The sequence below is a fragment of the Falco cherrug genome, chromosome 2, assembly GCF_023634085.1.
Source record: "Falco cherrug isolate bFalChe1 chromosome 2, bFalChe1.pri, whole genome shotgun sequence".
NCBI classification, from domain to species: Eukaryota; Metazoa; Chordata; class Aves; order Falconiformes; family Falconidae; genus Falco; species Falco cherrug.
Genome location: NC_073698.1, coordinates 56,220,475 through 56,239,045, shown reverse-complemented (window position 1 = coordinate 56,239,045; position 18,571 = coordinate 56,220,475). Strand labels below are relative to the sequence as shown.

Here is an 18,571-nt window from a genome sequence, read left to right as displayed (position 1 = left end):
GGAAGAGAAAGAAGTCTGCAGTATTATTTTGTGCAGATCCATCAGCTCAACCGGAGATCCAGGAAGTCTCAGGCACTTTGGACTCAGGAGAGACGAAACAGTCTGCGTGTCAAGATCCAGGTTTTTCTTCATCCAGTCCTTTATGCAGCAGCTACTGTGATTTGCACACTTTCAGCCATGTTGCAATGGACTGCATAGCTGTAATTGGAAGTATTTTGTGTGGAGGTGCTGTGGGCTGCTCAAGGATTGTGGATGTGTCAAAGGAAGATCTTCAGTAGTTACATGGCTGGGATTGCTTATCTTGCTAATTGTGCAAAACACAATGCTAAGACTTCTGGGGCTGTTGCTGCCAAGAGCAGAAGTATTGATGGGAGTCATGTTTTGCTCAAAACAGTCAGTACCTTTGAAGGGTTGTCAGTACATGTCTTCTGTCCATCACATTTTTTCAGCATCCCATCTTGGCAACTATCTAGGCAAGCATATAGTTGCCTGTATTACACTAGTAACTGGTTAGTGAGTGCTGAATACCACATCCTTGTTGTTGTTGTTGTGCTTTGAGGGTTTTTTTTGTCTGCCCAACTGATGTTCCTTCCCTTTCAGGCAGCCTTCTCATGAGAATCTCTTACGGCAGGAAATTAATTAGCTTTCAGCTCTAAGAGCAAGAGAATAAATTCCTTCTCACTACTCTTCAGTGTTGAAGAAAAACAGAGAATGGAGGCTTATCTTGGATTTACAAGGGCTGAACGTTCTAACTCTCTGAAGTCATTATGCTAGCTCTATGCAGTGTTACTTTACTGCAGCACTTAATTTTTTAGTGAAGTGTGTTCGTTACAGTATAAAATGTGTCCTTTGAGACTGTCAGTGTTCAAGAAAGTCATGGTGGCACTTGGTACCCACCTTGTGAGAACAGGAGTCGTTCTTCCGCTATACATAGGTGAACAGTTGAGAAAAGATAAGCCCCTTGGTTTAGGTTTTCAGCTGTCTATAAATGGCTGTGGCAGTTCTTGTCCCTCTGGATATGAGAAGGAAGTAGAGCAAGGCACGTGCTATATGTGTGCTTTCATTGGGGCAAATCTGGATCTGTTCTTGAGCAGAGCTTATTCATTCAAGAGTTGTTTCAGAGTCCCTGATGGCACCTACTTTGTCTGTCTTGTCTTGTGATGACAGTGGGAAAGCTTGCCCGATACTTGTGACACTTGGCTGCATGCACCCAAGTTAATTCTCAAACCATGCCCCTCCTTTTATCTGTGCCTTACAGATGTGGTCTTTGATTACATACCTACCAAGCTTACATGGAATGTTGATGGTAAGGCCCTGAGTAGCCTGATGCAAACTGGGCCTGCTTTGAGTGAGGGTTTGGAACAGGTGACCTCCAAAGCTCCTTTGCAGGGTAATTTATTCAGTGATTTTATATTGAAGATATTCCTAAACTTTGCATCACAGAAACTGTGGCATGTGGAGTTCTGCTCACACCTTTCTAGTATGACTTTTCAGTGAGCATCTGCTACACGCATTTCTGTAGTGCATGTTGGATTAGAGAGGTCTGGAGGGAGTTTACTGGTCTACTGCACTGTTTACAGTGCAAAGGCAACTTTGAAAAAGAAGTGTACTCAATAATTAGCACCTTGAGTATATAATCATATCCTCTGTTACTTTTCCATCTTTGCCAGGTTTTATTCAAAAAATGTTTGCAGTCATCTAAGAAATCATTGCAGGTATAGAAAGCGTAACTCTTCTAGTCGTGGCTTGCAATGGTGAGGATAGGTAGGCAGTCAAAATTTGCAAAATTAGCTAAATTAACAGAGCTTGATGTTGTTTAAGAACCATAACCCCAGTTAGTTTCCATGTGTGTTTAGCAGCTTTCTCAAGTCACTGAATATCCCTCTGCTACTCTGTTACTCACTGATTGCTCTGCATCTCCAATAGGTTTAATGCATCATTTAAATTCAAAGCTTCAAGCTGTAACTGATTGTTGCACAAAATCTCAAAGTACTATGCTTTTCATTTGCTTTTGTGTTGTGATTTTATAAAATATATTAAAATTATTTATACTTGATGCTGATTTTTCAATTGTATATTTTAATTTGTAAATTTGGTGTTCTAAGTTCATTTATGAGCAATCATGATTATTTTGTGATGATTTTAACATGGATTGTATACTTTTAGCATATAAACCCTTACTGTTTTTTTCACATTTATCGCAATTATTTGTTTTTAAAACCAGACCCAGGCCATATCTTTTTAAGGGAGATCATAAATTCCCAACTCTCAAAGAGGATGGCCCAGTGGTCGTTCTTTATGCAGAAATGGGTACGAAAGACTTTGTCAAATTTCACAAGATTTTATCTGAGAAGGCGCAAAAGGAAGAAATTGTTTATGTTCTCCGTCATTATGTTCAGGTATGCAATTCAAATTAACATTGGTTCAGTAAACTGTTAGTGTTCTGTAATTATTTTGCTTGCTTTTTGACCAAACGCATTTTCTACATTTATTTTTGCATTTGCCTAAATCATATGCAGTATGTATTCTAATTTTAAAACTTTCTAGGTGAAGTGATTCACCTAATACAGACTTTGAAGCTGGGAAAGTATGATAATATTATCTAATCCTGCATGCAAGCACTGTTTGCATCACTGATTGATCTTGAGATACCCTTTTTTGGTTATATGTCTAGTTTTTGTATGTTGGTGAATCTTGGTAGAGCAGACTGAACATATTAGGAACAAGAATGAGAATAAAGGAAAGAGAATAGGAAATAAAGTTGGAAAATAATTATGATTTTATATATTATCAGTATAATCTCATATGTTCGTTGCAGTATGATAGCATGGACTGTCACAGTCAACTTTACTAACTAGTTTTTTCATGTTTGCATCCCACAGTGTCAGTATTTTAAACATAGTGATTCTTAATGCTTTTCTTAACTTACTCTTCTCCCTGAAACAAAACGAGTACATGGAACTATATTGTCCCCAGTTATTGGAAGGTTTTTGTAATTTGTATTCAAGGTATAGCTCTTAAGTAGTGTGGCTAATACAAGAATAATCTGATAGAGTGAGAGGTTGCTGTGATTTATGTAGACCAGGCATTTCAGGAAGATGAGATCCATAGTTTGTGGATGACTTTGAGTTGTTTGCTCACAGTAATGAAACAGAGAATTTGAAGAAACCAGCCTTAAATATTAAGTGGGGTGGGGTATAGTTTTACCGAATGTTACATTTTTATGCACTTTTATTTCAGTTAAATACCTACAGTCTCCTTGCTCTGACCAGCTTATGCACCATGGTGCCCTCCCCCAAATGCGTGCGTGTTGTCTTCTTTCCTGCACTTTTTCTCTCTTCAGACTGCTCATCCCTTTTCCTCCTTCTTTACAACCCCCATTTTTAGTCTTTGCTTCCCACTGAGAGATTCTCCCTTCTTGTTTATATTAAATGCCAGAAGAGGGAGCATTGCGAGCAGAAGAGGTACAATCTTTCTGCTTCCATTTTTTGTGCCAATATTACTGAGACTGCTTAGAGATTGCAGTGCTCTGTGCATTGAGATTTGCTTAGAGAAAGTCCCCAGCCCTGCTAGGTTTTCAGCTGTGGACTTGGAGGATTATCAATACAGAATGATCCATAGGAATTGCAAGCTAAAGCTGAAAGACTTTAAAAAAAGTTCCTGCTCTGCATGTGAGAATTGCATTTTGGAAAGGGGATTTTCATAGTTTTTTGGCAGATTAGGGTATGTTTTCAGAAATGTGTTCTCTGAGTGATTACAATACTGCATGTCAAACTTCCACTGCAAAATTAGAAATACTTATTGTATGTTTTTAGTAAGTGGCAACCTGGTTTTAGCAGTGATACTTTAATATATTTTCTTAATCCTCTTTGCAGAAAGTGATTAACTCTTTCGTCAAAACCTTTTAAAAGAATCAGCCTGATGCAGAAACAGAAAACTTCCTCCAAAGTTTGGCAAAATTAAAGAAACTGATAACAGTTTTTAAAATGTGAATTCTAAGATATAAATAATTACATAGGGTACTACCAGCTCTGCCTATTTTAGTCCTTCTAATACTATGTGAAGGGACTATGACACAGTGTTTCTGTGGTCTGCGGGAGATAAAGGAGTCCTTAATTTGCTACGCACCTTCTCAATGGACTGTCAATATGTTACATGACTTAATTTGTTTGATGTAGCATTTTGTACTTTGAATCATAAATTGAAAGATGAATTTAAGTTATTACTACTATAACATTTTGAAGTTACAGTATTATATATTGTTAATCTCCTAATACAGTTTATTAAGGTGGTTTTTTTTCTGTTAAAATAATATCATCAAACAGAAACCAAGTTCCAGAAAAATGTATTTATCTGGATATGGTGTAGAACTTGCAATAAAGAGCACAGAATATAAAGCAGTAGATGACACACAGGTTAAAGGTATGTGGGTTTTTTTAATTTATTGTTGATATCTTGTTGGAGATAATACTGAAATATATTATAATCCGGTTATAGAAATTAATCATAACCTTCAAAACACTACTGACTCTTTTTACAGAAGGAATTCTCAAGCATAGGAACTAAAACATCAAAATATATGCTAGCATTTGTAAACAGCTGTGCTTAGGATATAGTTCATTACCTAACCTCTAATTGTTGTTTTCTGTGGCTTTTCAAAATGTAACCTTTAAGTGTAAGATTGTTTAACCTTTGTTCTTTAATTACTTTGTTTGTTGGCGTCCCTAATGTGTTAATCACTACAGTATCTACACATTAGTGTTTCAGGGGTGAGTGTTTTTTTCTGAATTTATGTGGAAGTACTTCCAATTTTTTGTAGGAAGGATGTGCTATATCATAGAATTTGGTACCAGTGTATGTTACTACATGTTGAAATGAGACATTTACTATAGCAGGTCATAGCTATAGCATTCTGACACAGAGAAATTACTTTGCATGGACATGTAGAACACAAAGAAAGAAAGTTAAACCTTAGTCTTGCCAAAGAGAGTTAATACCCTTTGGGTTGCATTGAAAATAGTTTAATTTTTTTAAGGGAAAGAAACTAATATCTGACTCACATCAAATGCTAGCTGGAGATTCCAATACTTTAAAGCCATCATGCTTTTCAAACATAAATTTTTTAGTAGTTGACTGATAAAATTTACACTTACCACTTAATCCATCTGAGAAATGGCTATTTTGGGAAGTAAACTACTTAACCATCTCAATTTCTTTTATATAAAAAATGTGACGATTGGTTGAATTGTATTTAAAATTAATCTGAATGTTACTAAATTCTGTAAAGTGATTCATTTTGATGCCAAAATATGAACTAATAAGTGTAAATCTAATTGAAATTACATCTGAAAATTACAATTTTCTTATTGTATGTTTCTGTTAATGGTTTTAAAATTCATAAGAACATAATATATCAGTAACTTTCCTAATATATAGTGTCTTCATGTGCTATGTGTTCAGGCACAAATGAGACAAAAGAAGAGGAAGATGATGAGGAAGAAAGTGATGTCCAAGGATTTCTCTTTGGAAAGTTAAAGTGAGTTGATATAAATTATAATTAAACTTATTTTTGGTTCAGGTTCCAGAAAAAAACCCAAGGCTTGACTTTTTTATAGAATTGGTGAGTGTTATGTTGGAAATTGCTTTATTTGCCACTTGTGAAAAAATTCTGATTAATCTTTTTGTGTGTGTCTTGTGAATATAAAGATGGAACACTTGTTTGTTCTGTTCATTTCAGTTTGTTGCTTTTAGTTCTCTAATTCTTTTGAAATGTATACAGTAAACTATTTTAGTACAAAAATTCTGTCTGGGCAACAGTCAAAAAAACTTAGAACACCATGTTATCATGTTTGTATCTACAGTAAATTGTTGCTGCTACTTCTGTTTTCAGATAACTAGAATAAAAATGTTGGTTTTCAACATGCAAGTAGTAGCACAACAAGTCCAAACCTGTCTGTTGTATCTACGTAAGGTGTTTTTAAGATGAATAGTCGTTCATTTCTTAGAGTTAAGGAGTGATATTTCTAGGAAGATGTGCTTATTAAGTTGGTGAATTTGTGTTGTGTTGTATTCCAGAAGGAATTCTTATATTTAAGTTGCAATCTATTAGATGAAATTGGATGCTACCCTACCAAGGGCCCCTTCCAGTCCTCCATTGATGAATTCATTTTGTGGTTGCAGTCATTAAAAGTGCTTCCCTTTTCCTGTCACAGATCCATGCAGTGAATCATAAATTTTGGTGGTCTTTTTTCTTCAACAAGAGACTCAAGAGTGTCTTACCTTCTCTAGTGTAATTTTCTTTCTTATTATTTAAAGCAAAAAGTAAACTTGTTTGTAGATATTCTCACCAAGCTGTAAGTCTTCTTGGAGTTCAGAGCCACTAATGCTGTCTAAATTCCTGAGTGTTCATCCCCTTTCTGCCTTTTTAACGTAAACACTTTGAGATAAAGTGCAACCAGATCTGTGGGCTTCCATGTAGCTTCACCTATGTTTTAGAGGCATTCCACAGCAGGTAATATCAAATGCTTATGTCGTATCTTTGAGCTTTTTTTCTTCTTGGATTGTTCTAGGTTTAGCTATACTTAGATTCTTGATGTTGCGCTCCAGTTTGTGAAGCTGTCAGATAATTATTCAGAATTTTTGACATTGTTTCTAGACTCCTGCTTTTCTATTCTTTTCATATTGGAGATGAAAGAGATGTTTCAGTAATCTGTAAATTGTCCCTCAGTTGTAGCCATGTCAAAGGTTATACTTTTCTCAGCTGTGAAATAATTATGAATGTAAGCAGAAGACATAAAATCTTAGAAATATAACTATTTGATAGTGCGAATTAACATAATTCAGTCTCACATCTGAGTGGGATACCCAGAGAAAGGTAACTTTTCTCAGTTGGCTTCATGTGTGTTTTATTTTGTGCCTACATTGACCATAGCATACATGAGAAACGGAGGACCAAACATCAGTAATAGATCTTGGCTGTGGCTTCTGGCTAGATCTTATTTGTCAGTTGTCTTCCATTCACAGAGGAATTGAAGATCTGAACAGAAAAAAACCCCTAATCATCAAGATAAACTTGCAAAGGCCACAGTAAAAACAGTAATTAAAGAGCTCAAAACAAGTTACGAGTTTGCTATTTCATAGGCAGATTTCTAGGAGTACGATGTTATTTCTGTGTGTGTTATGAAGAAGAAAATTAAGGAATCTTCTATTTTTGCTTCCCTTTTCAGCTGAGTATGCTTTCTTTGAGGAACCTAGACTACATTTTAATTTCAGAACAACAGTCTTCATCAGTGATGTTTTTCTTTTTCTGTGAAGAACAACTGCTAATATCCAACAGCTAAAACATTAGGAGGGAGGGATTCCTTGTGAAACTTATTAATATCTAAAATAAAATGTGAAACATTACAGAACTTAGTCTTACTGCTTTGCGTGCCTGTTTTTTAGCTGCTACTTGCTGCTTGCTCAATACTTCTAGTAGAAGAATCTTTAGAAAACTAATGGAGATTATTTGGTGTCTGAGGGTGTCTTGTAGCAGGCTGGAGTCTTTGCCCTCAAGACTTCTTTGCCCAATTGTGTTTAAAAAAAACCCAAAATGTAGCTAAGCTTTTGGGCATCATGATCTTCAGGTCTGACTAGTGATTTGTGTGCTTAGTAGCCTGCTTTTGTCAGTGATGTTAATTTATAAAAGATGTGCTCAACATTGTCTTGCCTACATCTTTTGTGGGTAATACAGATTAACTGTAACTGTGCACAGAGTTTGTTGTAGTAAAGTTAGGATACAATCATGTATCCATTATGCTATAATAAAATAACTATACAGTATCCTGTATTGTGTGTTCATACTATGTAATCTTTGAGTTCATTGATTCCATCAGAATTTGTTACAGGGTTTGAGACAGATCACTGCAAAACAATTGAACTCTTTCTTGTAATTAACTGATTTCTAGTCCTCAGAAATCACCTCTTCTCACCCTAAATCCTCATTTTTGTTTTAAGAATGAATTAGAATTTTAATTCTTGCTTGTTACCCCAAAGATACCATACTAGCTGTGAGCAATACTGTGGATAAAAGTAGTTGTTCATGGATGACGTTGATTTTTGCCTTTTAAAAAGAATGTTTTATTGTAGACAGATGCATCCTGATTTGAAAAATAATCTAAAAGAGTTTAAAAAACATCTAATTGAAACTACTAACAACATGGAACCACTGAAGGTTTGGGAGCTACAGGGTATGTATTGCTTTTCTCTGAATTAACATAGTACTCTGTTAATTTCTTTAATTATGTTGATGTATCAACATTATGATAAAAGCTTTTTTTAAAGAGAAATATGGTTTCATTAAAACACAGTATTTTATGAAGTATTTAAAAACAATGTGTTGATATCTTGTCTAGTATTATATGCTAGAATTAAAGGAGCATTGAAGTAATTTGATAAGATGGAGAATCATTACTACCTTTACTGATTTTAAAGACAGAAGCAGCTGTAAAGCTTTGATCCCTTTAGTGTCTACCTTCAAAAGCCAGTAAAAGGTCTCTAGTGGTAGTCTTTTCTGTGATGTCCTGGCTGTATAAATAAAAAATGAAATTGGTGCTGCTCCCCAAGCAACCAGTTCATACAGTGTTGAAAGTAATTAAGTATTAGGATGGTGTTTGTTCAGTGCCAGGGAGACTGGTACTGGCTTGTGATAAGTACATTCAGAGCCTCTTCAGGCAGTGGGTCTTCAGCCCCTTCTTTGTATGGTACAGTCGTTTTGATACTCCTACTCCTGACATTACTGGGTACTTTCTCTAGTTCATTCTTAATGACTAATTATAGTGGCTGAGTTAATGGCTCAGCTACTTCTGATTTCCTTTAATTAGCTTCCAAGTAAAATATTAACTAAATTTAACCAAAATAGTCCAGCTATAGGGTATACTTCTATTTATAAATGACTCTAAACACCATTCAAGAGTTGCCTTTCAACAGCCTCTGTTTTAGATAACTAATTAGGTTTACTATTCATAGTGAAAAATGGTGCAGAGAGTACCAATGTGGTATTCCCTTTAAGTCATCGCTTTATCTGTGTGAACAGCCTCTTGATCTCTAGTGCTTTGTTAGCTTTCAAAGCATACTTTAAGATCTGCTTTATGCTCAGGATTATCTTTTCCCCAAGATGCCCTACACTGCTCTCAGCTGTATTAGGGTGCTGCAAGGGGAGCTCTGTCAGTGACAGTCCCTGACCAGAGGTAACCAAGGTTTGCTTTGCTGGGATTTGAATATTTGTACTTCAGCTGTTCAGCATAAAATGGAAAAGATTAACAGTTTATGAAGGACTTTAAGTGTATGTCCTCAGTGCACAGCAGGTAAGGCATCACTATCTGTAGTAACATAAGCAATTGGGTATTTATTCACCTGATCACAGCTTATGTAGCTGTTGAAAGGGATCTGAAACGTTCTTTTTTGAAAACAGTGTTCACTTAATACTTTTAACAAAAAGTATAAAGACACACCAAATGAACATTCCACCTCTCAGACTTGCCTTTTTTTCCAGCCAAGGTGTACCTTATCAGGCTAAACAAGGAATGTGTGGTGGTCACTTTTCTTCAGCCTTTTTTCTTTTTTTTTTTTTTTTTTTTTTAACCCCTAATTGCTTCAGAAACAAGTTATAAAGTTCTGCTAGGCAGGATAGTCTATGACTTTGTGCCCAGCGGTTTTTACTACACGTGGCATCAGCTTTCCTCAAACTGGGTAACCTGAGGCCTTCAGTTTTTGCTCAGGCGTCTTATCTAGCAGATTACGAGGAAGCATCATCATTGCCCTGAGGTGGTTAGGCAGACTGTATCCAAAGTACATTGAAGCATATCATGTATTACTGCCTTGCCATATTGATTCCAAAAATGGTTTTTTCGCAGTTTCATGTACCAAGATTTTTCATACCCAAGTTACGCACCATAGAAGGCTAACTGAATTTCATTGTTATTTTCCCAGTGGGTAGTCAAATGATTTATAAATTGTCTTGATATATGAAGATTTGCTTCATTCTGAGAAAAAGCATAGAGAGAAAAACGAGATCCCTTTAAAAATTGTGCTACACACAGGGGAACTGAAATTTGATAGTATATTGGCCTTTCTTTCATGGGTTTCCATTTTTTTCTTCCTGTGAGATTGCTGCTACTCTTGAAAATTGTACTCCTCACAAGCTCAGTATAGCCTTCTAAATTTAATATATCTCTTCTCTGAAAATCTTGTGAAGCTCTAGAGCTGGAAAGATCTTATTTTTTGCTGCAGTTACAGGTGTCTGTAGGTTGGTGTGTGTATCTGGGTTTGAGCATGAGACCCTTGTGATACTGGCATAATACTGCATTATGAATTGTCTGGTTTCTTCAGTATGTTTTTGTAAACTTAGAAATTACATGTACAATGTGTATGCTCAAGATGGCAGAGCAGAATTCTGTAGGAAAGCCTGAATTTGTTTTTTTCCAACTTTTAAATGCCCATCTTTTTGACCTTAATGTTATTTCGTAATCTATTACAATGTATAATTGAAAAATATTAATAGTGAATGTGTATGTATGGAACAGTTTTCTGATTGTGGGCAGTATTAATTGAGAGTGATATTTCCAGTGATTTTATATTTTTATTTTATTTTTCTCCCAGATCTTAGTTTTCAAGCAGCTGCTCAAATTATGTCTGCCCCTGTTTATGGTGCCTTAAAAGTAATGAAAGACATAGCTCAGAACTTTCCAGTAAGAGCCAGGTAAGATACTTAAGCTTGTTTTCCAAGTACTGTTTCTATGTTTGCGTTTTAATTTAATGACAGTAATACAGATTTATATCCAAATCTTGCAGTCAGATATTCGTGTTTTACAGCTTGCTAGCTTGATTCCAGGCAGTTTCATTGAGCAGAAAATAACTCCTGGGAGAGCTCATGATTGGTTTCTTGAATGTTTCCTGTCTGATGCAGAAGGTGCCGTGAAGGCATCCTTAATCCTTCACGCATTTATGGTTGAATGCCCTGTCCTCCTGGCTTTTACTGGAGTGATGTTTTCCTGGGCGGAAAATTCTGCTGAACTAATAGCAGATCTGCTCACTGTAGGAAAAGGCAAAATTATATTAATAAATTTCATAGGGGATCCACACACATAAGTTCTAAGCACAACATTGCTGACAAGGTTGGACCCTGGCAGCTGTATGTTATTGTTCTTCCTGGGGAAGATCTGTCTCCCATAACAGATTGTCTATATTGATCTTTTATTAAATAAATTAATATCATTTACCTCTGTACTAATATTAAAAATTGCTCTTCCTGAAAGCCAATTGTATTGTAATTGAGAAATGCTTTTCTTTATATTTAATAAGTGCTTCATGTAATCCTATCAGCAATATTGGCTTGAATTACTGTATTAAATATGATGCTAAATAGGATTCTTAACTCAGTATGCTTTCACATTTTATAACTCTTGCTTAATTTTCAGTGTTTCATTATTATTTCTGATTTTGTTAGAGAAAATCTATGCTGTAATGGAAAACCTACCTTTGCAACATCTTGTTTCAAGGAAGGTGCGAGTTTACACTTAGATTAGCTGTCAGAAAATGCAGCTTTCCATTAGAAGATAGTGGGAACATACATAATGTTAAACTGCAAGGCCAGTTCTGTTCTTTAAAGGACAGGAAAAAGTCAGTTTGAAGTATGCTAGGTGACATTTAAATCATTGATTTAAGTCATTAAATTGTAACATCCCACTCCAACTCCTGCCATTTATTTGTGGCATTAGAGCAAAATTTACTTACTCTTCAAACATTTTATTTTATGGGTAAAAGTATAAGAAGACTTTAGAATGATTAAAACGGGAATTATTGTTCCAGTCCTGTATGATATATTCTAATATGCTAATCTAGCATGTTATTTTTAACAGGAGAGATTACAGATACTTAAATAATTTATAGTTAGTAGGTCTGCATTGACAACAAACTTGAATCAAAGGGGCATTGTGTACAAACAGCGACCAAAATATATTTCCTCAATAATCTAATCATGCTTAACCTGCTGAGTCAACAATACTAGTTTGGAAAAAAACCTCCTAGAACAAACAGGAAATGAAAAACCACTATTTAATCACTTTAGATAACTAATGATCATAATAGTAATATTTGTAAAATGTTTAGATTTCACATAGTTTAGATATGAAAACCATTTTTAATTACGGAAATCTTGGCTTGAGAAGATGGTATAAAAACTTTAGAACTATAGTTACGAAAACAATTAAAAAAAATTATATTTGCCTTAAAAATGGGGGATTCGACCATAAAAATGAATATAAAACTCCTCTGGAAGTTTTTCTCACTTTTGAGTGTCTCAGTATTTCCAATTGAAAAGTTAGTCTGAGGTAGATTTTACAAAATGTCATCAGATATAGACAGTGTATCAACTGATACATGTTGTGCTGACATTTTGCTAATTCATTTTATACAATTAAAAAAGATAAAAAATACCCTATATGTATCATAATTATCTATTATTTAGTAATGCAATAATAAGAATTACAATACTTTTGTTTCTTGCTATTCATTTATCATTCATGAATGTTAACATTATGAACATGTGAAAAGTTTCCTTTTTTCCACCAATATACACAGTATAGCTACATGCTCTTCCAGGTAAGAATAAAGATGCGTAAAATTACGTGATAGAAAGTATTATGACCTTAAGGTTATACAAGAACATTCCTACATCATGTAGAATGATAAATAGTATCCTTTTATTTTCAGGCAGTAAAGTGTTTCTCTCTAGTAAGTCCTTAGCACTGAATACTTAAAAAAACATGCATAAAAATTTGTGAAGCTTTGAACAAATGACTGAACTCAAAATGAATATGTGTCTTTCACAGGTACTTATAAAATTGTTACCTCAAGTTCCTAGGGTGCCCTTCTCAAGGGGTTGATCATCACACTTTCTCCTTAAAATCTTCCTAGAGTCCTGCATCATCAACTGTCATGCATAGAAAAGATTCTTTAATTTATTGCTTTCTTATTACCAAAAAAAGCTATCAGTAAAACTTAACCTTTTGCTCACAAGTGTTTTACTTCCTTGCTAACAGTTGGACCAGCTTTGTGTTCTCCTTTCCGCCTTTTTATTGTTTTCATATTATTTTTATCTTTCTGCATTACTACTCTAAGCTATTTCGAAAGGTTTAGGTTGTTCTTTTTATCTATGCGTTTTTTATCACCTGTGTATGCAGAATGAAGCATTGACTCTGAGAGTTGCAGGCCCTACTACTATTTGAGTTTAGCAGGATAAAAATCAAAGCTTTTTTTTTTTTTTTCTGAAGTATTTTTTACTTCAGGACTCTCTACAACTATTGCTGTGAAGTCAGAATAATAGTTGTGGTGGTACTGCCATGCATTACATTTCCACCTCACTATGGAGGCCTTCTGTTAAGTAGCTGTTTTGCCTATTGACTAAGAAAATTCTTAGTGATAATTCCTGTCAATTACAGATGTTCTTTTAATGACAAGTTCTGTAGTGTTCCTGAATTATGTCTGTAGCTGGTAGAAGGTCCCTTAAAGCAGTGTCCTACCTAGTCAGCTTTTGATACTTTTGACTTCATACTGTTTTTTTCCTAATCCTTCTCCTCCATTTTCCCCAAACTTAAATTTGGCTTGAGACATTCTTTTCTTTGTACTCTACAATTTTTTTAATACTTTTTTAAAATCCTAATCAGCAATGTTTCTTTTTCAACAGAAATGCTTATATTTTCTTGCTTTCTGTTCTACAATTTTTTATTTCAAACTAGTGAACACAAAGTAATATAATACAGTATAAAATATCTTTACGTAGTATTGAATACTTACTATATTCTTTACATGCATGTTGTACCTAGCAGTATGATTATAAAAGCTTTATGAGAAAGAGTTTAGATTAATTAAACAGTAATAAGCAAGTTAAGCTTGTTCTCCAGTGATTACTGATAATAATACATTTGAATCATGTTGACTGTTCTTTAGTGCTGTCTTTGACATCAGATTTTAAGTTACACCATTCTTACTTTGAGTCAAGGAAAGCTCATCAAGTATGGGTTGATATAAATACAGCTCGTTCTTGATCCTCTGTTGCCCTTTCATCACGTGATCCAGAAGGGATTCACAGTGACAAAAATAATCTGGCAGAATATTTAGAGTGTGTGAATGGAAAAAGGGTATTTAGCTGTGATGAATTGTGTAACATTTCTATACAAACCCTGGAAATCAAATTGCACTTAACAAGTAGTATCTTTGATCACCTGGGAAGCTTGAATATTTGTTAAAAATAAACTGATTTTATGTCATATTTCTGACATACTGTGAAAAATGTGGCGTTTGCTAGCAAAATCTATTCTAAATCAGTTTCTTTTTGTTGGGAGGTGAGGGTTTATATTATTAAATTACTACTTTTATTGTCTGTTAAGTATTGAAGTTGGCTTAGTGACATCATTCTCTGTTAACTTTCAGGTTTAAGATTACTGCAGCGTTTTGTAGTTTCATACAGATTTACTAAATCATGTACAATCAAGTTTTGGAAAAAATATTTATGTAGGCAGCTAGAGTATTTATTTTGGCATTTTTTGGAAGAATCAGATTTAGGTTAATATGGTTGAAGGTTTCTTAAAACATGGTGAGATTAATTTGCCTCTGGGAGTATTTTGTGATAGCCTAGTAATTATAAACCTCACATACAATACATTGTGGTAGAGGAAGTTAGTCTTCCACAATGTTCTTAAAAGGTAAAAAAGACAAATCAATGGATTATATTCTAAAGATAGAATGACTAAGGAGGCTAAAATGTTGATTGTCTGTGAATACTTAACATTTTCAAGGGTCTAAATCTGTAAATATCTTTTCTAATCTCAGCTATTTTTAAAGTGGTCGTCCTTTGCATATTTTCCCTGTCTTTGGTGAAAACATCAAGTTGTATCCTTGGCCACCTGTGCTGTAATGTTGAGTAGCATGGAGTTAGTAACATTAACTTAAAATATACAAACACGGCATGCATTTAGGTAATGATTTAGATGATCAGACAACTTCCTTTTTTTATATACATGCTATTTTTCTAGAAAAAAAAAAAGAGAAAAGATTGAGAGTCTTAAACAATAAACTGATAATATTACTTCAACAAAATCTAGCCTAAATTTGAAACCTGGGTTTTTACTGGAGTAACACAGAAGAAAATATTTGTTTTGAAAATAAAATATTTATGACACTGCATTACTCTTCTTTTTAAGTCTTAATTACAGCATTCTTCAATTGCAGTGCATTGGATATGGTATTAAAATAGATATTTCACATTATTTAATGCATTTTTCAAAATACAGTGGTTGAGTGATAGAAATATTTTACTTTTACAGATCACTGACCAGAGTGCGCGTAGAGAAGAAAATGCGAAATGAAATAGAAGAAAATCAGAAGGTTTGTATCTATTTCTTCAAGTGGACATTTCAATTACTATCATATTACTACTTCTGGAGATTTTTGTTAGTGTAGCAACTTTCACATGGTTTCTATTGGAGAAAAAGAGCTATTTTTTTCTAAACATATTTTACTAAATAAATAACGTTGAAATACTCAATTCCATTTTTTCACTTTCTGCTGTTCTTGGTACCCTTTCCTGTACTACTTTGATGTTACAGAATTAGGCAAAAACAAATTATTTTTACAGAGTTTTGTGTTCGGTCATAAATTGTGAGCTGTGAGGGCAAAACAGGTCTCAGTTAATTTTTTTAGAGCTTTGGTGTTGAATCTAGGCCTGCTGCTTATATTATGGTCAGCACATGCTAACTCTGAGCTTTTCACACTCTCAGAATCAAGCATACATGCAAACTATTCTGAAAGCTATTTTGAATTGTCATCTATGGTAGATGGTGGTTTTATTTTCATCCTTGATGCACTGCATCTTTTGTGCCTTGTGTGATGCAAGGAGTGATTGTTCACATGATTTTGAGTGATCTGAAATGTATCCTGAGATGTCACTTCGCATTTGTTGAGTTTGTGACATCTGTTGTATTTTTCGTCTCAGTTGAGAGTTTGGATTTTTTCTTTCAAGTTGAGTGTTAAAATGAAATGTTAGCCACCATGCTTTTAGGACTGGTCACGTGAAATGACATCCATAGCACTGTTCTTAATCTTGATCTTCAGAACATGTATTTTCATATGGTGTTAAGACTGACCAGCCACGGCAGTGAAAAGGATTTGTTTCTTACTTATGGCACTCCTGTACTGCTGCAGCATTTCCATGTGTTGTTTTGCTTTGTATCCATTCATGCTTTTTCCTCTTGCCTTGCCAAGAGTAGTATATCCAGGGGAATGCCTTTCCACCTTCTTGAACAATGAAAGTGTACAATGTCCCTGTTGCACTAATGCAGCCTTCTTGTAAAGAGCTCGTCACCTCTATGGTAGCAAAAATTTCAAAATTCACATAAATACTAGAGCTCCCCACCATGCAAAACTAATGTATGGCTTTCTAGTCTCGAGTATTTCCAGCCCAGACAGTGACAGGCTCAAGTGTTAAGTCCTTGTACACAGTTATGCAAACAGTTACATGGGGCTGGTTTTGTCCATGGGTGATTGTGTGTGGAACCAGTGTATTGAGAATACATTTTTCATATCCCAGCAGTTCAATGTCTTGAGCCCTTCAGTTTTCTTGTGTGCAGGGTGAATGCTTGATTCTTGGGTTTCCACAGAGGTCTTACAGTGGGCTGAACATTATGCAGGCCTCTTTGTTTTCTTGCATTAGTGTGAAATCCCTTAGGTTTTGCTCAAGGGAGCAAATCGGTATCCGTACCTTGCTTCATTGCTTTCTCTATACAGCTGAGGTACACATTTTCCTGTGTCTCTTTGTTCTTAGGGTTATAGTAAGATAAAGCAAAACAAAGCTTGAATGATCATAGTGTTGTTCTCAAATTGCAGATCTGTTAACACGAAAATCAAAAACAGCTGCTTATTCAACAACCACTTCTCTACTCCAAAACAGAGGTGTATCAGGATCTATTTGTCTGTTCTTTCTAAATATAAGGGTTAGGAAAAGTAGCTAAGATTTGGTTTGAAATTAATATGTCTGCTTTTAGGCATATCTACATGGTATCTAAACTCCTGTTATGACAATTAATACGTAGTCAATGGACATCAAAACTAATTCAGCTCACTTAATCATGCCCTGCAAAATAACCATTGAGTTGCCTAAACCTGAATGTCTGAAGTCATTTGAGATGCCGCAGGCTATCCAAGATAGCCACGCAGGTCTGGCAGATGTGTCCACTGGGACATCCATTCCCTTCTGTCTGACCTGTGCTTTCCAGTCCAAAATGCCTTATCCTGGAACAGATGACATTGGATATCTATGTGGTTGGTCAGCTGAGTCACTTCTATGATTCTGTGACTCTATTAAATACATTAACTATAAGAGGATCTTAAGCACCGATCACACGAAGTTTGAATTTCATACTGCATCCTACCTATAGGCCTTTAGACAGCTAAAAGCTAAAATCTGTTCAATAAAAGTTGGGAAACTTCCTGAACACTGCTGCCAGAGCACAATAAATTGGCATGTGCGTTCTTGAACTGCAGTACATCCATCTAGCAGCAGGAGAGATACAATCTCATGCTGTGTGTAACTGGATGATTCCCTCTCAAGATAATGAAAGTTGAATAGGAAATGCAATGGGAGGAAATAAAGGTATTAAAAGTTGAAAGGCATGTGATGATTTAGGTGTAGTGAATTGATGCCTAACTAAGAAATACACAAAGAACTGCTATAGATTAAAAAACCAAAATATCTCATTAAATGCAACTCACAACTTCCAGTGCAATAATTTGCTGACAGTTTAGCAAGAAGATACTACAGGAGTACTGTCAGTGTTAAATTCTAGTTTTGGATGCTTAACTACTCCTTCCATCCAAGTTGTTAATGGCAAATGGATGCTTTTCTGAACAATCAAATGCCTAGCATCAAAATTGTATGATGAGCCTCAGCTCTGAGTCTGCCGTTTTTTTCGTACTGAAGGCTTTGAAAAGCTTTTACACTCCCATTTCAATACCCAGTGGCTGATAATTTTTTTCATTGTTCTTGCATTCATTTTAGTTGTAGTCTTTCTCAGTATCTGTGTTTACATGAGTATCTGGGCTTACAGGAATGACCAGTAAGCTTTCAGTAGTGGTAAGACATTTTTTATCCTAAATGCTGATTTCAGTGCTTCAAGGAGAGGGCCTGTTCTAGCTGATCTCACAAGATCTGCATAAGAGCTCTGAAGGATGCTGGTAAGATTTCTTGAGACTGTAATCCTCTGCATATGTATTGTTTGCTCTGTGAGTTCAGTGGCATTAAAAGGGAGATTTTTCTGTGGTCACAGTATTTTGTGACACAACACTGGTTATTAAAACTGTAATCCAAGTTGGATTTCCCAACCACAGAAAAATTCAAAGTATACCTAGGACTTTGGGTCCTTCTCTGCCTGGTGCAGAGAAGTTTCATCACTGTGTGTCTGGCTGTTTAATTTTGTCCTGTCTGCCTCTTTTGGTTGTATCTTAGGATCAAACTCTGTGTAGATAAAAATGATCAGAA

General features: G+C 35.1%; 1 protein-coding gene across 1 annotated transcript in view; it reads left to right on the top strand.

Annotated features, from left to right (window-relative positions):
• Positions 1-18,571, top strand: part of UGGT2 (UDP-glucose glycoprotein glucosyltransferase 2) — an 88,300-nt gene that overhangs the window by 13,106 nt on the left and 56,623 nt on the right. The window contains exons 5-10 of the mRNA XM_055702347.1: positions 2,225-2,399; positions 4,326-4,422; positions 5,461-5,536; positions 8,128-8,228; positions 10,639-10,738; positions 15,363-15,423. Of these exons, the coding sequence (XP_055558322.1) occupies positions 2,225-2,399; positions 4,326-4,422; positions 5,461-5,536; positions 8,128-8,228; positions 10,639-10,738; positions 15,363-15,423 (610 nt within the window). The remainder of the gene's footprint in view (positions 1-2,224; positions 2,400-4,325; positions 4,423-5,460; positions 5,537-8,127; positions 8,229-10,638; positions 10,739-15,362; positions 15,424-18,571) is intronic.